Genomic DNA, 27,841 nt, shown 5'->3' on the forward strand with positions numbered 1-27,841 from the left:
TACTGCGAGGTGATGAGGAGCCAACGTAGCGAGGCTGGGGGTTGTCGACTCCCGCATCCTGGCATTCACCCTGCACTGGAGCCAGAACCAGCCAAAACAGCCCCAAGGACGCAACACACAACAGCCACGATGGACACAACTAATGCGCCCCGACTCTCGACGACAACGGCGATGTAGCCTCGGGCGACGGTGACGATGACCCATGCGAAGTGGAGGCGATGAAGGCCCGGTCCAGAAGAGCCGAAGGGTGGGCTGGAGCAGTCTGGGCAATGGTGTCGACTTCCATCAGGGTTGGCGCCTGCAATGGCGATGGCGGCGGTGGCAGGGGTGCGGTCGGTGAGGGACGCGCGGAATCCAGGAACCAGAGCGAGGCTGCATGTGGGTCTGCAACATTTAAGTGTAAAGCGAGTGTGGCTAAGCCCCAGCTGATTGCGGTGGTGGCACTGCAAGACAAGTGGGGTGGACAAAAGATACATATGGGACCCCAAGCACCGTACGACGGTACCTTGCTCCCAGGGGTGGCGGCCTGAAAACAAATTGAAATACACTGGACTGTTAGGCGCAACGCAGGGTGAGCAGAGTTCGGTGACGACATCCATAGAACAATTCTGCCGGTGATGGGTCATCGCGAGGCAGTGAACAATATGATGATAGGAAGAGTAACAAAGCTTGGTCTCTCATGTGGTTGGCGCGAAGTTTGCTCATCTGTTGTTTGAAAGTACGAACAACCTGCTCAGCCTCGCCATGGGACTGAGGGTGAAAAGGAGCACTTGTGAGATGAGCAATTCCATTATCAACACAAAACTGTTCAAAATCACATGAAACAAAAGAGGATCCATTGTCTGTAACAAACAGTTCAGGCAAACCTTCAATGCAAAAGATCGACGAAAGTGCATGGATGGTACTCTGAGTAGTTCATTGCTATGACAAAAGGAAACTTGCTATAGGCATCCACAACAATAAGCCATCAAGTACCCCAGAGTGGGCCCACAAAGTCAAGGTGAACATGCTGCCAAGGCACAGAAGGTGTGGGCCATGAAACAAACTTCTGGGGCGGGGCCGACTGGTGTCTGATGCATGAACAGCACTATGCGGTTAACTGTTCTATATCTATGCCCATTCCTGGCCATGTGCAATGCTGGCGTGCAAGTTGCTTAGTGTGTACCATTCCCCAGTGGCCCTGATGTAGCAATTGCAAAACTTCACGTCGCAAAGACGTAGGAATCGCCACACAAGTTTGTCCTGACAGAGAGCGCAGTAGCAAAACATCACGTTGCACTGTCAGTTCGTGGCGTTGAGCAAAGTAACAGCTCACGGCGGGATTTGCAATGTTCTTCGATGAACATGGCCATGCTGTGCTGTGCTGTGCAAACAACTCAACTCAGCGTCCGAAGCTGTGGCCCGTGCAATCTTGCGAATGTCCAGAGGAAAACTAAGTACAATGTCACTGTCTTGAGAGTCAATGTGACAACAAGCAATCTCTGATTCATCAAAAGTTGTGTCATGGGTGATTGGCAAATGAGACAACACATCTGCATTGCAATGGTGAGATGTGGGGTGATACAAAATTTCATACTGGTAATTTGACAATAACAAGGCCCACCGTTGCAATTTCTGAGTGGTACGGGGAGGGGGAATTGGCTTTGCAGGAGGAAACAATGACTGTAACGGCTTATGGTCCATCACGAGAAAAAATTTCCTGCCATGCAAGTATTCATGGAACTTCGTTATTCCATATATGATGGCTAAGGCTTCCTTCTCAATTTGGGAGTAGTTCTGTTGTGTGGTGGTGAGCAATTTGGAAGCAAAAGCTATTGGGAGATCAGCTGATCTGACATGATGCGACAACACTGCACCTATCCCATAGGATGGAGCATCCACAGCAAGAATAACTGGTTTAGAAGGGTTGAAATGTACGAGGCAATGATCACTCAACAGTGCTGTTTCCAGTTTCTGGAATGCCGCTTGGCATTCGGCCAACCACGCAAACGGAACGTTGCGCCAACATAATCGGTGCAAGGGGGCAGTTATTTGCGCAGCAGTGGGTATGAACCTATGATAATAGGTAATCTTGCCTAACACAGATTGCAACTCAGACAAGTTCTTAGGCGAAGGAAGGCCGGCAATGGCATGAAGGTGCGATTGCAAGGGATGTACACCTTGTGCGTTGATAACATATCCAAGATATTCTATTTCAGTACAAAAAATACACACTTTTCCTTGTTCACTTTGAGCCCTGCTTCTGACAACACTGTAAACAAGTGACACAAATTATGCAAGTGTTACTCTGGAGTATGACTGGCAACCACAATGTCGTCCAGATAATTTGAGCAAAAAGGTACTTTGGCAGTCAGTTGTGACAAGTAGTGCAAAAATTGCAGGAGCACAGGAGCCGCCAAAGGGGGCACAAATATTTATAGAGACCCAAGTGAGTGTTGATCACACAAATGTCCTGGGATGGTTCACCTAAAGGAATTTGCAAATACGCATCCCACAAATCAATCTTGAAATAGTATAGGCCCATGCCTAGTTTGTCCATTAATTCCTCAGTGTGAGGGAGAGGACAGCTATCAACAATTGTCTGTGGATTCACTGTACTCTTTAAGTCCACACACAAATGGGAAGAACCATTGGGTTTCTTTAGTACAACCACAGGGGAGGCACTGGTCTTCCTTTGCAAAAAGGTGGGCGGGCGTTATCCTTCAGCGTAACGTGTGCAACATAATCTTGTATGCAGCCCAAACCATTGCCAAACAAATCAGGGAACTCTTCACAAAGAGGAACAACAGCATCAGGAGTAGGACATCCACTAACAGCTAACACCTGGTCTTGGATGCTGAGGTCAAACAAATCGAAGCAGTCCAGTCCAAAAATATTTTCGCATGAATGGGCGGTGACCACACGCAATTGAATTGTCCTGGTCACATTATGAAATTGTGCTGGCATGCTACATGTACCCAGTACTATAATACATTTGCCACTATATGCCGTAAGTGGAGCAGAAGGTGGAGCAAGTTGAGGCTTTCCTAGCAATTCATACACCCGGGTATTTATCAGTGAAACGGAAGAGCCTGAATCCAACGGAAATTTCACACAATGTGAAGCAAAGTGCAACTTAATGTACAATTTGTTTACCTGGCATTGCACAGAGGGTGGCAAAGCACTAGTAACTAAATTGACACTACTATGCAAACCATTTGCTAGAACACTGTCTTCAACACTGTTGTCTTTAGAACTAATAGCATGAACAGAATGTGCATGTCCAGAAGCACGAGAAGCAATTGAGTTCCGTTTATGCTGTTGGAACACGGTTTGTACACGTCCAACCTATTCACATTTGTAGCAAGAATAATTATGCGATGGGCAATTGTCACGTTGTGACGCACACAACACTTTGGGCATGATTTCAAAGGTGCCTGCGAAGAAGGAAACTGTCTGTTTTGATGCAAAAGCTGTTGGCAGGGATGCAAGCTACTTCCGCTTTGCTGATTGGGAGCACGTGTTGTGCACGGAAACTGCACCTGACAATGGTCGGTCTGTTGTACACAATGTCCGTCCGACACACGACAAACGGTAGGCAAGTCAAAACTATTTTGAGCACTTTCACATGCATCTCTACTCTCCAAGATAGCTACAACTTGGTCTAAAAAGGGATCGGGGATCTTCAAAATCTGTTCCCTTACATGAATGTCTTGCACATTCTGAGTTATTGTATCATGAATCATATTATCTGCAAAACATTTTCCACAGTCACACACAAAATGACAGTCACGAGTTAAGCCCTTACGGGCAGTGATCCACTGTTTGTAAGTTTTACCTGGCTGTTTGCGATAACAAAAAAATCTGAATCTGGCCACAGCAACTAGAGTTTGCGAGTCAAAGTACTGTGATAAGGCCTGGATGCACTGTTCATATTGCAAAAGTTCAGGTCAGGAGGCCGGGAAAAGTTTTTCCAATAAACGGTACACTTTAACACCAGTGGAGGCCAAGAGAAAAGAAAGTTTTAGCTGACCTGGGTGTTGGTGTGCTGCCATGTGCAATTCGAGTAAGGCCATATAAACTTTCCAAGTTTCTTCCTCTTGATTGAAGGCTCTGTATAGTGGCGTGAAGGTTGGTCGGTCCATTTGGCCGATGGCAGCAGGGGAAGTTGATTGCTGCTGCGCTGCTATGAGTTGTTGCATGCCAGACAGGATTTGTGTTATCTGCTGCATTTGCAAAAGCAAAATCTGTTAAAGTGTGACTGTGGATGCACTAGACGCTTGCACCGGATTGGTAGGAGCAATGGGTGGAGATGCGGAAGTAACCACGTTAGTACAATGCAACTGTTGAGAACAAGATACCAATAAATGAAACAAAGGTGTGAAGTGTTCCACACTGTAATCAAAAAAGTCCACAAATAATTCTGTTAGTTTGGTTAGGTGCAAACAAGAAACAATTTGCAAATGGTGCACAAGCGAAAAGCGAACGATGAGGCAAGTGGAGTTGACAGCGATGTCAAGAGGCAAGGTCCGATCGCTTCTCCAAAATCCTCGTTGCCGCTTTTGTGATGGCTCCCAAACCCTAGGTCCTCACCGGTACTTTTTGGGCAGCCACCACAAATTGTATAAAGCATGAGTAGTGACCAGGATGTAGCTATGTCTGTTGGCTGTAAAATAAATAATGACAAGAATTGCTCCAGCTAGAAGGAAGAGATAACTTACCTTTATTTCTGACGAAACATGCACCAGCAATACAAGTCCAAGTAATATCCAAGAGTAATCCATGTACTGAGCCTACTTGAATACAACAGCAAATATCATACGGCAATGGCTCCACTATAAACTCCATGAAAGGCTAGCAATAGACAATTGACAATAGGCTCTCTGTCACGGGGCCGGCGCTCCTCCTTATATGCAAAAGGCAGAGGGCGCTGTGGACCTGACCACAGCCATGGCGCAACCTCGTCCATCAGCAGTAACGCCCTGAGACACCTACGGCCATGACAGGAACTGTGGCCAGTGATGTTATGGTCAGGGCACGCGTGCGTTAGTTGGTTGGTTGATTGGGTCCATGGGTACAACATTAATATTTACCATTGCCAGTTTCTTACCTTTTTTCTCTTAGTTTACCTCCCTATTTCTGCCATTTTACTGCTTCTTGTTTAAGACTTTTGGTATTACTTTCCCCCTTCACATTTTTAATTTTCCATTTCAATATTATTTTCCCCTTTCTTCCAACTGCCCTAATTTTTCTTCTTGTTTGTGTTATTTTTCATTTTCCCTCTTCTTAGCTCATTTGAATTTTTGTTTTGTGCATGCAGTGTTACACATTAGCTAGATTCCTGGATAACTGCCCAATTCAATCATTCATCTTTGCTATGTTTAACATATGTGCATATGTACCAAAATTGAAGCATTTCACAAAATAGTCCAGGTCTTGCTGTATATTATCAGACACACAGACAATTTCCACTTCAGCTTCTACTTGGATTGTCTGATTCTAAAATAATGGTGTAAAAGATTAAACAAATTTTATCAGTTATCTCATGGTATTTAATCAGAGAGGAGAACCTTGCAATGGGATAAAGTAAGCCACAGAGAAGTTGAAGACAACTATCAACTTACAGCTCATTATTGTGCTGCAAATATATTTACATTCAAAAGTAAGGGTTTAGAGTTATTTGAATGGCAGTTACTTGATGATATCATATCACTCAGGTATTTAAACACTTTGTGACATTAAATATTTTTGATAGAATGTTAACCAATAAGAAAATACATAAGCAGCAATGTAGTAAAAGACAGATTGCTACTTACCATAAAGAAGACATGTTAAGTTGCAGACAGGCACAATTAAAAGATGGTTACATAAAGCTTTTGGAAACAGCCTTCATCAGTAAAAGAGAGGCACACACGCACATGACCACTTGACCACCAACTCCAGTATTCAGCCCAAGACGCATGAGTTGGCAGTCACTTGTGCATAAGATATGCTTCCTTGTGTGTGTGTGTGTGTGTGTGTGTGTGTGTGTGTGTGGGTGGGTGGCAATCTTTCTTTTCCTATCTTGTTGATATTCCTACTTGGAGTTTCCATTGTTTGAAAATACATAAGCATTCATTTTTAACTGTGTTGTTCTCTCTTTGCTTGTTTCACAGATATCACAGTAACCCATACTCCACTCTTCAGAATGTTAAAACACCAGAGTTATACACTCATCTGGATCTTGACACTTGTCTTTGGACGTTTGATGCATGGTTTAACATGAATGAAATTGTGAATGACTGTGGCGGAAGAATCAAATCTGAAGTACAGGTAAAGTACAACTTTTATTAATTAATGTATGTAGTTAATGTGACAAGTGCATCTGAAACTTAGCAATATATATAAGAGAACTTAAAGTGTGAAGGACATTCAGAGCAAACTGAAATAAAATAAAAATATCCATGATCACAAAGCTGAAGCAAATCAAACACAGTGAGCTAGAAGAATCTACCTATCAAGTGGCAGCAGGAGAATACATATATAATGGTATAGAAATGTGCAAGCTTTCAGAGCCAATGGTTCCTTCTTCTACATGAAGGGTTGAAGGGGAAAGGAAAACGGGTGAAGGAAAAGGACTGGCGAGTCTTTCCTTCTCATCCCATCTGGTAAGTCTCCCCTGACCCATGGTTCTAGGTGACCTTTCTGAAATCTCCCCATTTCTTAAGCCTCACGAGTCCTTTTCCTTCAGCTCTCTTCACTCCTTCTCCAACCCTTCTACCAGAAGAAGTAACCACTTGCTCCCAAAGCTTGCACATTTCTATACCTTTATATGTGTGTTTTCCTGCCACTGCGTGGTGAGTAATTTTTTTTTTACCTATCCAATTCCATTATATTTTCATAATTTGATTATTTTCATTGATATAGTAACTTGAAGATGTACACAATAGTGGAACAGATCAATGCATATACATCAAGCAGTGTCACAAATTTTCAACCATGATAGGGACGCTTATAATGTTGATGTAAAAATGATAAGCAACTGAATAAAAAATGTAATTCTATCTAGATCAAATACTTTTGGAATGGAAGGAAACCTATGTTGATGTCCCTTTATCAGGCTTACCATCAACAAGAATAATGGCAGAAACTTTGATCCAATGTAACAGTTTCTGCCACAGAATTGGTAACAATCTCTTGAGATTCAAAGGTGAGAATAAGCACAAAACATTATCTGCATCAAATCAGAGTAAAAATTCCAGTTTTTTATTATCATCTTCATTGTCTTTGTTTGGGCCAATTGACTGTAATGGCTGCTATAGTGGTTGCATTTTGTAGCAGAGAGACATCCTGAAATTGATCAGAGTACGTTATCATTTTGCCATGCACCCAGAGACTGTCAATGTCAGTGGTAGACACATCACTTTTTGGTGAATTCCTCTATTTTTTCAGTATCAAGAATTTGCTTCCACACATCACTAAGATTATGCCCCTGTTCTGATTGATGTTGTTCTCTCACATTCTAATTTATACTATCTTTTTTTATAGCAGAATGCTGGTACATAGAAACATGGCACAAGATTTTTAATATCATCAAGCATTATTCAGCATTTATTTGTGAGGATGTACTCACAAAATTCTAATGTCTGACCAATATAGCTGGTCCACAGCCACAAAAAATTAGATTACTTCCAGAGACCTTGAGGCCAAGACAGTCTTCAACTCATCAGTGTCTCCTTAATACTTTTAACTGCTAAAAAATATCTTATGACTCATCTTTCCATGACCTGATCTAGTTTGTTAGATGTGGAAGAAAAACAATAGGTGTATCATCTAGTGATACTTCTGCATTTCCCCATCTTGTAAAGTGCTAACATTGTATCTCATACCCCATACCCATTCTTTCAGAACATATATTTCAGATGTTTCACCTTGGAACCCATGTGGTCCTTGTCAGAAATTGTTGTAGATCTGTATAACAAGCTATTTACAATGGCTTTTTTCTGGACTGTATGGAGGAAACTCTGAATGCTGAGATATAAATCTGTGTCCATCAGCTAGTGAAATACAGAATGACTGAGATGCTTATCTTGCTATTGTTCAAGAAAAAGATCTAATGACAAATTTCCTTCTCCCTTTGTATGGAGAGTGAACCAAATGTTCAGGTGTATTCGAATCATGTGATCAAGAAACTTTTTAGTAGATTTGGTGCTACATGGCCATATCATAAACCTGTTGTTAGAATGATGACGGGTGGGGGGGGGGAGGGGGGGGGGAATGGAGCCATCTTTATGTGTGTTCCTCAGAAAGCTTCATGAAGAAATTAGCCACTGCTGAAGACATTGGTTACTTCATAAAATTTACCACGATACATGAAGTATGTGATTGTCAAAGCATGATAGAACAACTTTATAGTTTCAGACGGAAAGTGGTCAGCCAACAGATTCAACATGGCCTCTACAGGAACTTTTGTTTGGACTATCTCTGATTTTGTCACTGAGGATCTGAGAGATCTGAAATGGTATTCACAGTGGCCAGCTAAGGGAGTCTTTAAACTGATTAGATATAGAGCTAGCCTAGAGGTAAGAGAATCAGTTTTACTGATATAGGTCACAATGGAATGCTTTCTTAGTGATTTTGGATAAGCTGCGCAACTTGGGAGGTCTATGAGTTCAAGCTCTGATGGTAGACCAGAATTCTTCTGTTTTTCTGCAATATGACATAGCACATCATATTTTAGGCATTTATATGTATTGTATTCCAAATGCAATGGCACTTTGCTGTAATACTCTGTAGGATTAAGACTGACCATGGCATTTCCCCTGTTAGTCAGCCACACAACTTGATCATCCTGAGGAGCGAGCACTTGCCTCAGCCAGTTTTAAACCAACAGTATTTTGGCAATATGTTGACAATTCTTTTATAGTTTGACCTAATGTTTTGGATTGGCTGCGAGAGATCCTAAAACATCTGACCTCCATACATGAAAACATAAAAATTACTATGGAGTTGGAGAAGGAGGGTTGTCTGCTGTTTTTAGACATCTTGGTGTGACTTAAGAGTGATGGCACACTTGGTCATACAGTATAGAGAAATCCCACTCACACAGACCTTTACTTGCAAGTCTGCCTATTTTCCATATATTGGTAATATTCCAGTGAAAATAGGCAAAATACTAAGAAAATACAACATGAATGCAATCTTTCACACTCCTGCAAAAATTTAATGGCTGTCAGGATCTGTCAAAGATGGCCTAGAGCTGCGCAAGGCAGGTGTTTACAGGATTCTGTGTGAATGCGGCATATCTTATATAGGGCTAACACATACTGTGCAGAATCACATTGTAGAAAATCAGCAGCATACTTGCCTTTTTCAGCCTTGTAAGTCTGCCATCACTGAACACCGTATTTCCACTGGTCATTTCATGAATTACAGTGAGACAAAAATTGTGGCCCATGCGTCACACTTTTGGAGTTCTATTATTAATGAATATTTGGAAATATGACTGTCTGAGAGGGAGTCTCTTATTAATTGAGACTCCCATTTTCGATTGAATTCAGCATGGAATCCAATCATTGAAAAACTTCATATCCTCTGTAGCCGGTGTAGTTCTGTGATGGAACCATGGGAAGACAATTGAACTGAAGTCGATGTGGCGAGTTTTCACCACAGAGAGCGCAGTACATAGCAGTATCAAACGCACTCAAGTAGCGCACATGCAATGCTAAGTGAATCCACCATGTATGTGCCGTTGTGACCTTAAATTCCAGAGCTCAGTGCATTTTCGCCAGTATCACCTGAAGAAGGCCAGAAGACTGTGCTGAAATATTGTGGCAGGAAGTTACAACATCCGACAGCTCTCCTGAAATTTTGTGGAAAAATATGTTCACCGGGAAAGTCATCTGGAGATCTGATTGGCATGTGTGTGATTGAACTTTTCTGCAAACTATCATCACTGGGAGTGAGACCTGATACTATCAGTTTAATATAGAGTAAGTTAAGCAACTATCAAGTTTACAATACACAACTGCACAGATTCAAAGAACATCCAAAGACAGAGATCTCAATGTGACAATGAATTCTAATAGAAGCCTGTTATAAAGCTTCCAACATCTTTATAGGTATTATCATACCTGAATTATTGCAAATGGAGATTACTTTGAAGCTGAATAAAGATATTCAGTATTTGGTTTGTACCTTTTTGTTTTCTTTGTTTTACAATAGCATTTGCCAAACGTTTTAGGTCAGCTCATGGGATTCAGATACGGAATTTAAATATTTTCCTTGCAACAAGACAAGTAATACCCCAGAGAGGCTGAATGGTGTGGGGTAGTTTTTGTACACGTAAAAATAGTTTACATTGAAGTTTAAAATGTTATTGCTACAATACTGTACAATCAATTCACTAATTTTTAGATTAGGTTTGATCATCAAATGTCATAAAACTGATATATTAATATGATATTTCAGTGCCTATGTTATTCTGAACTGTGAATACATTTCATGCAATATTGATATCTCAAGGGCTAAAAATTGATGTAAAAAAATTGTGACCTTTTTGTTTGATATAATTTCATACATCTAAAAGGAAATGAGGAAAACATTAACCTAAAGAACAAAAATTAGTGTTCTTCACTACATAAAAATAGCTAAACAAAGTGCTGTGCTAAACAATAACACTTTTGGCAGGTAGAAGGAAGTGACAAGAACCATGTGACTGTTTCTCTATCACTATACCTAAAAAGGTTGTCAGCCTCTGGATCCCCCATTGGTTGGAGTACTGTTGAGCATCAGACAGAGCTGGAGGTGTCTTTCCATTATCGGCCATTGCTTTGGGGCAGTCAATTAAAACTTCAGCAACTGTTGAATGCAACTCTACAGGTGTGTAAAATGTTTATATTTTGACAGATATAAAATTTAAGTAAATTGTGTTTAGAATACCTGTGTAATGCAGATGTTTTCAGAAGCTGCATTTGTAAGTTTAAAATTAACAAAAAACTTTTAAACATTTGTCTGATGAAGCAAAATTTCTACTCTTTTTAAAATAATTGTGCAGTAACAAATCCTTGTGTGTTGGTGGTGCAGTAACAAATCATTGTGTGCTGGTGGCTGGGAGGGGGGGGGGGAGGGGTAATAGTTTTTGAGGAGGGGGACGGGCTCTGTAGGTGTAGGTGTGCATTTGAGTTTGAGTGTGGACACAGGGACATCCGCATGGGAGGATAGGTGACCAAGTGGAGGGTTGTGCTCCTTTCGTGCACTTATTTAAATTAATGAAAATGTAGCATGATTGTCACAGAAGGTTGCAAACTTACTTCATTGAAACAAATGACAAGGAATGAGATGTAATATTTTAGCATCATGTCAGTGAAGGGATCATCAGAGACAGAGAACAGGCACTAATAACAAGATGGTGATGGAAATCATATGAGTCAATTTCAGTTAAACCATCCTTGTATTTGCCTAATTCAGTTCTGGGTAACCACAGGAAATTGAAAGTTGGATGGCTGGATGGGAATTTCACTATTTGTAGCATGCGGAATGTTGGGGTATGTTTTGTGCATTATTTTGTAAAATAAGCCTCTGACCATTCAGTTATTACATTGTAGTTGACAAAGACAACTGTAATTTTATACTGTTTTTCTGATGAGTTTTTAAATTAACACAATTTCCCATTGCATTCTGATGATGGTGTGGACTCCACAAATCATGCTATATGTTGGAGATCCTAATTAACCTGCGACTGCTCAACAGCTCTTCACAATTCATGGAGACTAATTGAAATAAATTTCAAGTATGAACATCACTTTCATAATCACACATTGTATGTTCTAATAAGACTTACATCAAGCATCTTTTAGGGTCTTGCAGAACAATCTTATCTATGAAGTAATCACCATTTGTCATTCATCATTTTATTCCAATAACTTACGGAACACAGGAAAAAAAATTACTGTCTGACTGAGTTTTTTTGTACACTAATTTCTCTTAACATTGGTATGCAACTGTGCCGTAGAAAAAAATAGTGTAATTTTACTCCATCTAAAATGTTAGTTACTTAAATTCGCCCAATAACTTTTTACAAAAAAAAAGGAACATAGTAGTTTTTCCCAAAGACCCTCATGTATTTAACCAGAACATATGATGTTTCTTCAAAACATATTGGGAATTTTCTAGCTTTTTGGGTTGTATTAGTCCAGTTCATGCATTTTTTTTAACATGTCTGAAAATTATTTGACTTAATGTTTAGCCTGTCATCAGTCATCAAGGAGGTGATGTGTTTGTTTAAAATTGGGACTACTGATTTGTTTTAAAAATGGAATAGAGAATCTTGCTATAAAAATGGAATAAAATATATCAAAGTTTTAGAAACACTGAATATTCTTTTCGATGGATCTGCTATGAGCAAAACAAGGGTTTATGAGTCATGTAAGTGTTTCCAAGATGGCTGAGAACAAGTTGAAGACAACAAACATTCTGGACAACAGAGCACATAAATGACCACTGAAAACGTGGATAAAGTGAAAGAAATGATTATGAATGATTGCTGAATCACAATCAGAGAAGTATTTGATAATGTTGGCATATCAACTGGCTCACACCATGAAATCTTTTTGGATGTTTAGGATGACAAAAATGTGTAGCAATCATATCTGTGACAAAGGTGTTGAATTTTGATAAAAACAGTGGTGAATGCAAGTTGCTCAGGAGTCACTTAATGAAGTCAACAACAATGCAGAACCACTGAAACACATCATAACAGGTGCCAAAACATGGGCGTAAGGGCATGATGTTGAAACTAAGGCTTGATTGTCCTAGTGGAGGCATTCTGGATCACCAAGACCAAAAAAAACTAAGCAAGTGCAGTCAAATGTGAAGGTTCTACTCATTCTTTTCTTTAAATTTAATGGCATTGTGCATCATGAGCCAAAAGGTCAAACAATCAGTAAGGCGTACTATCTGCAAGTTGTACATCATTTGCAGGAAGCAGTCTAGAAGGGGAAAAAAAAGAAGAAAAAAAAAAGATCAACCAGATTTGTGGCAAAACAATTCATGGTTTTGCGCCACAATAATGTGCCTGCCCCAATGAATTTTTGGTGAAAAACAATATTGTAATGATGCCCCAGCCTCCATAGTTGCCAGATAAAACTCTGTGTGACTTTCTTCTATTTCAAAAAAATAAAGAGAACCTAAAAGGGCCATTGTTTTACAAGCTTAGATGAGATTAAAGGTTCACAGCTAAAAGTTAGCCCAAAGATCAAGTCCCAAAACTGTTTCAGGGACTGGAAGAATTAATGTCATAACTGTATAATATCTAATAGGGACTATTTTGTAGGAGATTACATTTAATGTAGACAAATAAATAAAGTTATTCAAACAATGAAAATTACTGATATTTTTTGAACACACATCATACACATATTGTTGCTCAAGAATGAGTTGCATATGAAAAATTCGGAGTAGGTATTAAAATCCATGGAGAAGAAGTAAAAACTTTGAGGTTCGCCGATGACATTGTAATTCTGTCAGAGACAGCAAAGGACTTGGAAGAGCAGTTGAATGGAATGGACATTGTCTTGAGAGGGGTATATAAAATGAACATCAACAAAAGCAAAACGAGGATAATGGAATGTAGTCGAATTAACTCTGGTGATGCTGAGGGAATTAGATTAGGAAATGAGACACTTGAAGTAGTAAAGGAGTTTTGCTATTTGGGGAGCAAAATAACTGATGATGGTCGAAGTAGAGAGGACATAAAATGTAGACTGGCAATGGCAAGGAAAGCGTTTCTGAAGAAGAGAAATCTGTTAACATCGAGTATAGGATGAAGTGTCAGGAAGCCATTTCTAAAAGTATTTGTATGGAGTGTAGCCATGTATCGAAGTGAAACATGGACAATAAATAGTTTGTACAAGAAGAGAATAGAAGCTTTCAAAATGTGGTGCTAGAGAAGAATGCTGAAGATTAGATGGATAGATAACATAACTAATGATGAAGTATTGAATAGAATTGGGGAGAAGAGGTATATGTAGCAGAACATGACAAAAAGAAGGAACAGGTTAGTAGGACATGTTCTGAGGCATCAAGGGATCACAAATTTAGCATTGGAGGGCAGCGTGGAGGGTAAAAATCGTAGAGGGAGACCAAGAGATGAACACACTAAGCAGATTCAGAAGGATGTAGGTTGCAGTAGGTACTGGGAGATGAAGAAGCTTGCACAGGATAGAGTAGCATGGAGAGCTGCATCAAACCAGTCTCAAGACTGAAGACAACAACAACAACATGAGTTCTGTACATGGTCTTCTTTATAAATGCTATATATTTATAAGATCCTTAGAGTTTTCATTAAAACATATTATTTCACACAATCAATCTAGTTAATACCATTTAGTAACATAAGACCTAAGTGTATGAGTTAAGTGACATACTTATAATGCTGTTCTATAGGCAACAGGTTTTTTTTCCCTTCTCCCCATCAATAGTATCTTGCATTTATTTACATATAAGGCAAGCTGTCACTCATTAATTAACTTTATTGCCTACGCGGTTTAGAACTGTGCTTCAGTTACTCATTACTGACAATTTCACTGTACACAGCTGTTCCATCTTCAAACAACTTGACTGTGTTGACATTTAATGTAGACAAATAAATAAAGTTATTCAAACAATGAAAATTCCTGATATTTTTTGAACACACTTCATACACATATTGCTGCTCAAGAATGAGTTGCATATGAGTTCTGTACATGGTCTCTGAGATTTTGTACATATTGAACACCATAACATTCTGTTCAATTTTTTGTGACATCCTATGTCATATAAATACAGCCTTCTATGCACTGTGCATATCATGAGCACTGACCCTTTTGGGGCTGTATGATTGTGTCTTTAAGTTTGAGTCTATTTGTTGGAGAGAGGACTAAAATACTTCTATCACATATCGGCTGTTGAAGAAGTTATTTGAAATTGTTACCAAAGTGTGAATTCAGAATTATTTCTTGACAATGTGGTCATGTCACTGTCCAGTAAGTTTACAGTTACCTTCTCCTACACTAACATTCCTGAAAATTACAACACTGAAACAAGATGCACTTGACTATAGTGAATTTTATACCACAGACTAGGTACATGACACTAAACAAATGATTATATCAATAAATAGTAATCAGTTTTTGAAAATATAATATAATTGGATATATCTACTCACCAAGTGGCAGCAGGAGGAAAGACACACAGAAAAGTTAAGAGTAAGTGCAAGCTTTTGGAGCATGGCTACTTCTTCTTGTTGAAGGAAAAGGGACAGGGATGAAAGAAAAGGACTGGTGAGGTTTAGGAAATGAGGACAGCCACAGAAAAGTCATCCAGAACACCAGATCAGGTGAGACTTACCAGACAGGATGAGAAAGAAAGACTGATTGTTAGAGGCTCCACTAGTTGAAATGCCTCGTCTGAAAGCTTGCACATTTCCTTAACTTTCTTTTATGTGTTTTCTCCTGCCACCACTTTGTGAGCAGATCTTTAACAATCCAATTATGTTACATGTGCAAATTATTATGTTTACAGAACTGTATATCAACTCTGGTTCTAAAAACTACATCTACATCTACATCTACATGATTACTCTGCAATTCACATTTAAGTGCTTGGCAGAGGGTTCATCGAACCACAATCATACTATCTCTCTACCATTCCACCCCTGAACAGCACACGGGAAAAATGAACACCTAAACCTTTCCGTTTGAGCTCTGATTTCTCTTATTTTATTTTGATGATCATTCCTACCTATGTAGGTTGGGCTCAACAAAATATTTTCGCATTCGGAAGAGAAAGTTGGTGACTGAAATTTCGTAAATAGATCTTGCTGCGCCAAAAAATGTCTTTGCTTTAATGACTTCCATCCCAACTTGCGTATCATATCTGCCACACTCTCTCCCCTATTATGTATTAATACAAAACAAGCTGCCCTTTTTTGCACCCCTTTGATGTCCTTCGTCAATCCCATCTGGTAAGGATCACACACCGCGCAGCAATATTCTGCCAGAGGACGAACGAGTATAGTGTAAGCTGTCTCTTTAGTGGACTTGTTGCATCTTCTAAGTGTCCTGCCAACGAAACACAACCTTTGGCTTACCTTCCCCACAATATTATCTATGTGGTCTTTCCAACTGAAGTTGTTTGTAATTTTTACACCCAGGTACTTAGTTGAATTGGCAGCCTTGAGAATTGTACTATTTATCGAGTAATCGAATTCCAACGGACTTCTTTTGGAACTCATGTGGATCACCTCACACTTTTCGTTATTTAGCGTCAACCACCGCCTGCCACACCGTACAGCAATCTTTTCTAAATCACTTTGCAACTGATACTGGTCTTCGGATGACCTTTCTAGACAGTAAATTACAGCATCATCTGCGAGCAACCTAAGAGAACTTCTCAGATTGTCACCCAGGTCATTTATATAGATGAGGAACAGCAGAGGTCCCAGGATGCTTCCCTGCGGAACACCTGATACCACTTCAGTTTTACTCGATTATTTGCCATCTATTACTGCGAACTGCGACCTTCCTGACAGGAAATCACAAATCCAGTCGCACAACTGAGACAATACCCCAGAGGCCCGTAGCTTGATTAGAAGTTTCTTGTGAGGAATGGTTTCAAAAGCTTTCCAGAAATCTAGAAATACGGAATCAACTTCAGATCCCCTGTCGATAGCGGCCATTACTTCGTGCGAATAAAGAGCTAGCTGTGATGCACAAGAACGATGTTTTCTGAAACCATGCTGATTACGTATCAATAGATCATTCCCTTTGAGGTGATTCATAATGTTTGAATACAGTATATGCTCCAAAACCCTACTGCAAACCGACGTCAATGATATAGGTCTGTAGTTCGATGGATTACTCCTACTACCCTTGTTAAACACTGGTGCGACCTGCACAATTTTCCAATCTGTAGGTACAGATCTATCGGTGAGTGAGTGGTTGTATATGGTTGCTAAGTAGGGAGCTATTGTATCAGCATAATCTGAAAGGAACCTAATTGGTATACAATCTGGACCTGAAGACTTGCCGGTATCAAGCGATTTGAGTTGCTTCGCAACCCCTAAGGTATCTACTTCTAAGAAACTCATGCTAGCAGCTGTTCATGTTTCAAATTCTGGAATATTCCATTCATCTTCCGTGGTGAAGGAATTTCGGAAAAATGCATTCAATAACTCTGCTTTAGTGGCAGTCATCGGTAACAGTACCATCAGCACTGCACAGCGAACTTATTGACTGCGTCTTGCCACTTGTGTACTTTACATACGACCAGAATTTCTTTGGATTTTCTACCAAATTTAAAGACAATGTTTCATTGTGGAACCTATTAAAGGCATCTTTCATTGAAGCCCATGCCAAATTTCGCCCGTCTGTAAATTTTAGCCAATCTTCAGGATTTTACGTTCTTCTGAACTTTGCATGCTTTTTCCGTTGCCTCTGCAACGGCGTTCGGACCTGTTTTGTGTACCATGTGGGATCAGTTCCATCTCTTACCAATTTATGAGGTATGGATCTCTCAATTGCTGTTGCTACTATATCTTTGAATTTGAGCCACATCTCGTCTAGATTTGCATAGTCAGTTCAGAAGGAATGGAGATTGTCTCTTAGGAAGGCTTCTAGTGACACTTTATCTGCTATTTTAAATAAAATTATTTTGCATTTGTTTCTGGTGGATTTGGAAGAAACAGTATTGAGCCTAGCTACAACGACCTTCTGTATCAGTCATGATGTTCTCTATTAGCTCTGGATTGTTTGTGGCTAAGAGGTCAAGTGTGTTTTTGCAACCATTTACAATTTGCGTGGGTTCATAGACTAACTGCTTGAAATAATTTTCGGAGAAAGCATTTAGGACAATTTCTGCCTACCACCAGTTTTTAACAAGTATTTTTGCCAACATATCGAGGGAAGGTTGAAGTCCCCACCAACTATAACCGTATAAATGGGGTATTTATTTGTTACGAGACTCAAATTTTCTCTGAACTGTTCAGCAACTATATCATCGGAGTCTGGGGGTTGGTAGAAGGAGCCAATCATTAACTTAGTTCAGCTGTTAAGTATAACCTCCACCCATACCAATTTGCACGGAGTATCTACTTTGACTTCACTACAAGATAAACCACTACTGACAGACACAAACACTCCACCACCAATTCTGCCTAATCTATCTTTCCTGAACACTGTCTGAGACTTCATAAAAATTTCTGCAGAATTTATTTCAGGCTTTAGCCAGCTTTCAGTACCTATAACGATTTCAGCCTCTGTGCTTTCTATTAGCGCTTGAAGCTCAGGGACTTTCCCAGCACAACTACAACAATTTACAACTACAGTTCCGACTGTTCCTTGATCCAAGCACGTCCTGTATTTGCCATGCACCCTTTGAGATTGCAGCCCACGGTCGCAAAACCATATCAGCCTCTGATTCAGATCCTCCACCCGGCTCTGCACCAAAGGTCCGCAGTTGGTTCTGTCAACAATGCTGCAGATGGTGAGCTCTGCCTTCATCTCATAAGCAAGACAGGCAGCCTTCACCAAATCAGATAGCCACTGGAATCCAGACAGAATTTCCTCAGATCCAAAGCGACACACGTCATTAGTGCCGACACCACCTGCAGCTGGCTGCACCCTGTGCTCTTCATGGCATCTGCAAGGAACTTTTCCACATCAGAAATGACTCCACCCAGAATGCACATGGAATGCACATGGAGTGCACACTGGATTTCTTACCCTCCTTAGCCACCATATCTCTAAGGGGCCCCATTACCCGCCTAACATTGGAGCTCCCAACTACCAATAAGCCCAACCTCTGCGATTGCCCGGACCTCGAAGGCTGAGAATCATCCTCTGAAGCAGGGCAGGCAGCTGCATCTGGCTCAGTCAGAGACAGTACCTGAAACCTGTTTGTCAGACGCACTGAGGAGGCTTTCTGATCAGCCTCCAGGAATGTCTTTTGCTGTCTTGCCTTGGAATGACCTCCCGATCAACCACAGCCGAGGGCTCAGCCCCACTGCGGGCAGCAACCGGGGCAACCACAGCAGGTGGCGCTGACTTCGGTCATGCAGCTTGAGGCTGTTGCCAATGGGCACCACAGTGGCAGACCGATCTGGGGACAGATGGGACAAGGTTGACATCCCCGTGATACCCAAGTCCGGCTCCCCAGCCTCAAGCTGCGTGACCGAAGTCAATGACGCCTGCAGCTGTGAGTGAAGGGATGCCAACTCAGCCCTCATCCAAGTACAGCAATCACAGTCCCTGTCCATTCTAATTCATGTTGAACAACAGTTACTGAAACACGAGTCCATGCCTAGATAATGCAAGGGAAACACGCAAAGAATGTATGAACTAACCTGTACAAATGCCTAAAGACTGTGCTACAATCTGCCTGAATTTACGATTACAGTAACTAAAACTCGAAATTACACCTCCTATATGAAACTATGTAACAAATAAGTGAGCTAGGAGTATACGACTTCCTGCTGGCAGCTGCTTATCCAATGGCAGCAGGGAGCACACTGGCTGTGACCAACCGACACTGGCCATTCAAAATAAAAACAGAAGACAAACGGCTATGTGAATTTATACTATTCAGGTACTAAAATGCAATGCTACAACTCTCATACTATAATACGCCCGAAATTTATGAATTAAACAATGCAAGTACCCAAAATCATGCAAAGAAATTAAGAATTAAACTATGTAACAAATAAGTGAGCTAGGAGTATACGACTTGCTGCTGGCAGCTGCTTATCCAACGGCGGCAGGGAGCACACTGGCTGTGACCAACTGACACTGGCCGTTCAAAATAAAAACAGAAGACAAATGACTACGCAAATTTACACTATTCAGGTACTAAAACACAATGCTACAACTCTCAAATACTATAATATGCCCGAAATTTATGAATTAAACAATGCAAGTACCCAAAAACCTGCAAAGAAATTAAGAAACTAAGCAAAATATGAAGCTCCCATATGCTGCAACTAAGACCTCTGAGTACTGTGAAATGAAGTAAAAGAGGGATTGGATGTTTTTCAAGAAACTTTCCTCTGTGTGTTGCTTAATGGAGTCCACATAACATCAACAGTGGTTGTTGGATAACCACAAAGAATAAATGGGAACCAGCTGCATCCCAGATATGGTCAATGTATGATACGCCAGACAAGTTTGCATGTTGTAAATCAGTTGTATCCATTATTCTTGATAGAAAGCTTGCACATTTCTCATCACATGGGCTAGGCTTAACAGTAGCACATTAAGTAGCAAATTTTTATGGGTGCTGAAACCGATTCTCACTCACTCTCAGTTCATTCTAAATATTAATGAGATGTCTGTCAGTTTGACCCTGTGTTTAGAAGTGATATCACAACACACACTGTTCTTCACCATGGGGGCAACACTCTAGTTATGTACGAGGCACCCAGAAAGTCACAGGCCTTGGAAAGAGCTTGTATAATGTCAAGAGGGCAAATTCTGTGTAGTTTTGATGATACTTCATTTCTAATATCAGGAAGGGTTTATATAGGAGTATTCCTTTCACATGTAAGCAATAATACAATCTCTGAAAACTGGCCCTAAATTACATCACATGTCACACTTTCAAAAATTCTTTTATGACATAATCATGCAAGATCTTGTGGAAATGGAGTAATGGCAGAATGAAAATAATTTACTGCAAAAACATTAAACAGTACTACTAAAAAAGGCTAAAAAATTCATCACCATCACATTCAGTAACACAAAGAAAACCTCACAAAACTTCATCAGAGATGAAATAGCCAAACAAAACAAGGACTAGCATTGAAATTTCATTATTTTTGGGAGACCAGAAATATTAAAAATTATTATCCACTGTATATATTCACATTTTGTGCATAACTAAAAAAAACTATCAAACCTGAAATGAATTTAGAGTTTATTTATTAATGCATTTTTTTGAACTGAAGCATGTTTGCTGAAGATAAATTACTTGCTTTATATCATTGATTCAATGTTATTCTAAAATTTCTGAGACACAGCAAATTTATTTCATTATACACAGCTGAAGAGAGTGGCTGCTGATTCAGATGGCCGGTTGCTGCTGGATTTTACAACAACTACTCACTTTCATGGCTGGTTTGTGATATCTCACAGAGGAGCCCCTCATGTGAGATCCACTGTTTACCCTCCACATGGACTACTTACCAACATGTCACTGCATCTCATATGGTCACAGGCAACATGGAACAGTCCAGTGCAGTCTTGGAGGGCAACTAGTGATTACAGTCTCCAGGTAAAATACAAAGACTGGGTACTAGAATGATATAGTCATTTCAATTTTTTAATTTTTATGTATAGTTGTATAGTTTTTCTCAGATATGAGCTTTTTATTGGTCATCTACAGCTCTTACTGCTCTGCATCATTGACCATTTAATTAAGAAATATTTTACTGATGAACATTTTGTGTTTACTGCTTTGATTGCTCTCTCTCTTTTCGTATAGTAAACATTCAAGTAGAGATTCCAAGACTTACCAAGCGGGAAAGCACCAGTAGTCAGGCACAATAAAATAACACACAAACACACACACAAAATTTCGAGCTTTCTCAACCGGCGGTTGCTCCGTCAGTAAAGAGGGAAGGAGAAGGAAAGATGAAAGGATGTGGGTTTTAAGGGAGAGGGTAAGGAGTCACTCCAATCCCGGGAGAGGAAAGACTTACCTTAGGGGGAAAAAAGGATAAGTATATACTCGCACACACACACATATATCCATCCATACATATACAGACACAAGCAGACATATTTAAAGGCCTTTAAGTATGTCTGCTTGTGTCTGTATATGTATGGATGGATATGTGTGTGTGTGTGTGTGTGTGTGTGTGTGTGTGTGTGTGTGCGGGAGTATATACCTATCCTTTTTGCCCCCTAAGGTAAGTCTTTCCACTCCCAGGATTGGAATGACTCCTTACCCTCTCCCTTAAAACCCACATCCTTTCATCTTTCCTTCTCCTTCCCCCTTTCCTGACGAAGCAACCGCCGGTTGCGAAAGCTCAAAATTTTGTGTGTGTGTTTGTGTGTTATTTTATTGTGCCTGTCTACCAGCGATTTCCCGCTTGGTAAGTCTTGGAATCTTTGTTTTTAATATATTTTTCCCATGTGGAAGTTTCTTTCTATTTTATAAACATTCAAGTAGAATTTATTTTTTAAGCAACCCTTATGCACACTGACAGGATTACTCTGGAAACTACACAGCCAGTCTTGTGGCATGTGTTGCTGCTCCTGGGCTTCAGTACACACCAAATGCTGCCAGTGACTGCATACCTCAAGTACCACCTGTAAGGTTGTCTATTCCTGTAAATTTTCAGCATAGTGCTAAACCAGCAGCACTGTCATATGGACTGGAGACACATTTTGTCATCAGCAATAACCTTGACAGTTTACTAGGACCACCAGAAAATCTTCAGGTATGTTTAATGTAGCAAAGCAAATAAGTAACACACTAGTCTGTTCTCATAGCTTCAGTAATTCAGTTTAAGATTTTTTCTCTTTTTTAATACAAAGAAATACTCAGTACAGGTTTATGTGCACTACCAGAACATTTGTTTAGTAAACAGTTAATTTTTCTTGTTGTAAATTGATTTTAATGAAAATAATGAGCATTTGAAAAATATGAAGTAGATAGATAAAAAATGTACCCACCAAGTGGCAGCAGGGGAAAATGTATGAAGATGTGTGAACAATGAGCAGCCGGAGTCAATAGCTCCATCTTCTACCAGAAGGCCTGAAGGGAAAGGAACATGGATGAAGTAAAAGGTTTGCCAACAATCAGCTTGTCCTCAACACATCCAGGAAATTTCCCCAAATTCAGAGTTCTACATCTACATCTACATCTACATCTACATCTACATTCATACTCCGCAAGCCACCTGACGGTGTGTGGCGAGGGTACCCTGAGTACCTCCATCGGTTCTCTCTTCTATTCCAGTCTCGTATTGTTCGTGAAAAGAAGGATTGTTGGTATGCTTCTGTGTGGGCTCTAATCTCTCTGATTTTATCCTCATGGACTCTTAGTGAGATATACGTGGGAGGGAGCAATATACTGCTTGACTCTTTGGTGAAGGTATGTTCCTGAAACTTTAACAAAAGCCCGTACCGAGTTACTGAGCGTCTCTCCTGCAGAGTCTTCCACTGGAGTTTATTTATCATCTCCGTAACGCTTTCCAAATTACTAAATGATCCTGTAACAAAGTGTGCTGCTCTCCATTGGATCTTCTCTATTTTTTCTATCAACCCTATCTGGTATGGATCCCACACTGCTGAGCAATATTCAAGCAGTGGGCGAACAAGCGTACTGTAACCTACTTGCTTTGTTTTCGGATTACATTTCCTTAGGATTCTTCCAATGAATCTCAGTCTGGCATCTGCTTTACCGACAATCAACTTAATATGATCATTCCATTTTAAATCACTCCTAATGCGTACTCCCAGTTAATTTATGGAATTAACTGCTTCCAGTTGCTGACCTGCTATTTTGTAGCTAAATGATAAGGGATCTACCTTTCTATGTATTTGCAGTACATTACACTTGTCTACATTGAGATTCAATTGCCATTTCCTGCACCATGCGTCAATTTGCTGCAGATCCTCCTACATTTCATACAATTTTCCATTGTTACAACCTCTCGATACACCACAGAATCATCCGCAAAAAGCCTCAGTGAACTTCTGACATCATCCACAAGGTCATTTATGTATATTGTGAATAGCAACGGTCCTATGTCACTCCCCTGCGGCACACCTGAAATCACTCTTACTTCAGAAGACTTCTCTCCATTGAGAATGACATGCTGCGTTCTGTTATCTAAGAACTCTTCAATCCAATCACACAATTGGTCTGATAGTCCATATGCTCTTACTTTGTCCATTAAACGACTGTGAGGAACTGTATCGAACGCCTTGCGGAAGTCAAGAAACACGGCATCTACCTGTGAACCCATGTCTATGGCCCTCCGAGCCTCGTGGATAAATAGCGAGAGCTGGGTTTCACATGACCGTCTTTTTCGAAACCCATGCTGATTCCTACAGACTAGATTTCTAGTCTCCAGAAAAGTCATTATACTCGAACATAATACGTGTTCCAAAATTCTACAACTGATTGACATTAGAGATATAGGTCTATAGTTCTTAACATCTGTTCGACGTCCCTTCTTGGAAACGGGGATGACCTGTGCCCTTTTCCAACCCTTTGGAATGCTACGCTCTTCTAGAGACCTACGGTACACTGCTGCAAGAATGGGGGCAAGTTCCTTCGTGTACTCTGTGTAAAATCAAACTGGTATCCCATCAGGTCCAGCAGCCTTTCCTCTTTGGAGCGATTTTAATTGTTTCTCTATCCCTCTGTCGTCTATTTTGATATCTACCATTTTGTAATCTGTGCGACAATCTAGAGAAGGAACTACAGTGCAGTCTTCCTCTGTGAAACAGAAACTCTTCCCCTTTCTTAAACCTCACAGACCTTTTGTTTGATCTCTCTTCCTATTTGCTCATACCTTCTTCCAGAAGAAAGTGTCACTGGATACGAAAGCTCATGCATTTCCACGTCTTTTATGTATTTTCACCTGCTGCCTGTTGGTGAGCAGATATTTTGAATCTAGCTTTATAACATTTTAAATGGAATTTTTGTCATTTTGTGGCAGAAAAGTTACATATTTAAGCAAGAAAAGAACCAAAATTTTGGATCTCTTTCTAGTAGTTAATAGAAACCAAGTGTAAGCTGTTGCAACTCAAGAAGAAAGGGACGAAAAGACTGAAAATTATTAATTCTTGGTGGTTGGTGGGTTTGATGTATTTAAGATTCTTATGTAGCCATCAGAGTAGTGGGGACTGACATCCATAAAAGATTAAGTTAATCAACAAGCTAAAGAGGGCCAGGAAAATAGACAGTCGTGAGAGTGTTGAGGAATGTGGATAGTGTTTTTGCCACAGATCCAGATCATGAAGATATCATCAATGAGGCTAAACTAAACAAGGTTTCAGGGTTTTGTGTGAGTAGAAAGTATTCCTCAATACCAAAACAATCAGCCATATCCCCACTTTGAGATACCATCCCTTCTTCATAATCCAGTCTTTCCAACTGCGACATCTATAACAATGAGTGGTTCTTTACTAGTATGACAAAGCCTATGATGGGCATTATCCCTCCCTCCTCCCCCCTTCCCACTCCGCCCAAAAAAACCTAAAACACATTTTTTTAAGAGCTAGTACTGTTTTCACTATTTATGTCATTTGTTATATCTAAATGCTGGATTTCACATTAAATATAAGACTTCTTTTGTGTCATGATGAATATAATGTAAAATATATAGAATGCCTAGTCAGATGCAAGAGAGGATGTGGTGTCCTTAACAGCTGAATCACATTCTCTGCCATAGCTTCAATGACCTTTCATCATGAACTGAAATGAGAAATCTGTTCTCCAAAATTCTTCCCACATTTTCCAAACTAATACTTTGTATAGACTGAAATTACAAAATGGTCTGGTTCATTCTTATGCCACTTTTACTATCAACCTCCTGCACATGAGTCACATCTATGAAAGACCCGGGTTCAAGAGCCATCATATGACCCTACCCAGTAAACTGGCTGTATGGTGCAAGCAAGTAAAGTAAAACTGAAGGTCAGAAAAGGGCCTACCCAAGTCAGCTTCTGTGAATTACAGCATTTGTCTCTCATTTACTTAATGTCATCAGCACAATTTGGAGTGGAACTGTAACCCCTTTATTTCAAAAGAGAGCTCACTGTGGATCAGTGAAGGCACAAACATTGTTTCTCCCAGAGCAGATCCAGCTAGATCTGTAACTTGGGCCCTAATGCTGTTATAGAGTTTTGACAGCTTCAAAATTCTCAATAATAATGACTGATAAGTTTGTAGTATGACAGACATGGTGAATTCAGAGTATTAAAAAATGCTACAGAGTAACATACTCATGTGTCTGAATTAATCACAGCAGTTCTTTTACCTGGAATTATTTCAGGAAAATATTATTGATGGCAGGCACATGGTCATTTTTTGCAAGTAAGAATGGTTCTATTATACAACCATTTCAGAGACTTGTCCTTCATTTAGGCAATGAATGGATAAATCAAGAATAAATTTTTCACTCTGCAGCCGAATGTGCAAAGATATGAAACTACCTGGCAGATCTAAAGTTTGTGCCAGATAAGACTCAAACTTGGGACATTTGGCCTTTGCAAGCTAATGCTCTGCTGGCCGATCTACCCAAGTTGACTCACAGCCCATCCTCACAACTTTACTTCCACCAGTAACTCATCCCTTACCTTCCAAACATTGCAGAAGTTGTCATACAAGACTTGCAGGACTCCTGGAAGAAAGGATACTGCAGAAACATGGATTAGACACAGCCTGTGGGATGCTTCCATAATGAGTTTGTCACTTTGCAGTGATGTGTGTGCTGATACGAAACTTACTGCAGATTAAAACAATGTGCCAGACCATGACTCAAAGTCAGGGTCTTTGCCTTCTATGGGAAAATACTCTACCAATTGAGCTACCCAAGCATGACTCACAACCTATCCTCACAGCTTCTGCCACTACCTCTACTCCTACATTCCAAACATTATGAAAAAAAAAAAAAAACACTGTACAAGGAGACTTCTCTTTTTGTATCATTTATTAATCACAACACAGTTCAGTACAATTTTCATTAATTTAAGTTACAAAAATCACTCAAAGGTCTTTAAACAATAAGTTCTTGTGTTTCATGGATATCAGTATGTGGAGTGGCATGAGGCAACACCAAGAATGCATCCTGCATGTTTCTTACTTAAGGGCTTTCTAACTGTGAACTGCCATTTTGGGTGACATCTGACTACTTAAACATCGACGTAAGAATAAACTATTATTTTGTAAACTACATTATACTTGGAATATTGACTATTTCAAAGTTTCTGGATGAACTACCAGAACTATTGTGATTTTGGCTTATAAAAAGAGTTGTTGGTCAGAAATTCAGAAAACACATTGACAATATTATTCTTACATGATGTGGATCTCCTTGTTTACATGTACCACCATATTGTAAATTAGGATAAATTACTTGAAGTTATTAATTATTTAGTTAATTAATCAATTCTGAATGTCATTTTGTACAGAGAAATTAAGGTAACAAAAACATGTTGTCAAAGTTTGGAATCTAAAAATAGTTATGACAAAAACTGAAAAGGAAAATGGGTCTACTTATGAACTTGATGCTAATTATCTCTTCAATTAATTAGTTTCTGATAATTCAAAGTATTTTACAGGAAATGGCGCTGCTGCACTTTCTGTTAGAGTGGGTCACCTTCCTTGATTGTATTCAAAGGGTTTTGTACTTTGTGAATTGCAGTACTAATGTCAGTTAACTGTATTTTCTCATTGGGAGTGCCCCAATAAAAGTTAATTATGTCAATTTAAACAGAACAAACAGCTTTATAATCTGACAATAAATTCAAGTGAAATCAAGTCTAAATAAGAACTTGAGATTTTTATCTGAGTGTTACATGCCAATAGATAAATGTATTGAAACTAAAATATAAATTAGCAAAAACAAAAAATAATGATTATTTATGGGAGTACAAAAAACTATAGCAAATGGGAAGAATCCACCTGCTATCTTGTGAGCAGATGTCAGACGTTAGAGAAATTTCCTCACAGGGTGTCAGGTTTCTAGCCTATCAAAAAAAAATTGCAGTCAGCTCTGACAATTTGTGTAGTGCATATACTGGGTGCCCCACTTAAGTTGCCAGGCGTGTTTTCTCTGGTGTTTTGACAGACTTTTTTTTGCTTGTGATGTGTAACTGAAGTCTGCCTAAAC

The 27,841-nt window shown here is 39.8% G+C and overlaps 1 protein-coding gene across 1 annotated transcript in view; it reads left to right on the top strand.

Annotated features, from left to right (window-relative positions):
* Window positions 1–27,841, top strand: part of LOC126333297 (extracellular matrix organizing protein FRAS1-like) — a 393,058-nt gene that overhangs the window by 318,954 nt on the left and 46,263 nt on the right. The window contains exons 13-16 of the mRNA XM_049996769.1: window positions 6,135–6,291; window positions 10,648–10,839; window positions 21,031–21,261; window positions 22,199–22,432. Coding sequence (XP_049852726.1) covers window positions 6,135–6,291; window positions 10,648–10,839; window positions 21,031–21,261; window positions 22,199–22,432 — 814 coding nt within the window. The remainder of the gene's footprint in view (window positions 1–6,134; window positions 6,292–10,647; window positions 10,840–21,030; window positions 21,262–22,198; window positions 22,433–27,841) is intronic.

This window comes from Schistocerca gregaria, chromosome 1, assembly GCF_023897955.1.
Source record: "Schistocerca gregaria isolate iqSchGreg1 chromosome 1, iqSchGreg1.2, whole genome shotgun sequence".
NCBI lineage: Eukaryota > Metazoa > Arthropoda > Insecta > Orthoptera > Acrididae > Schistocerca > Schistocerca gregaria.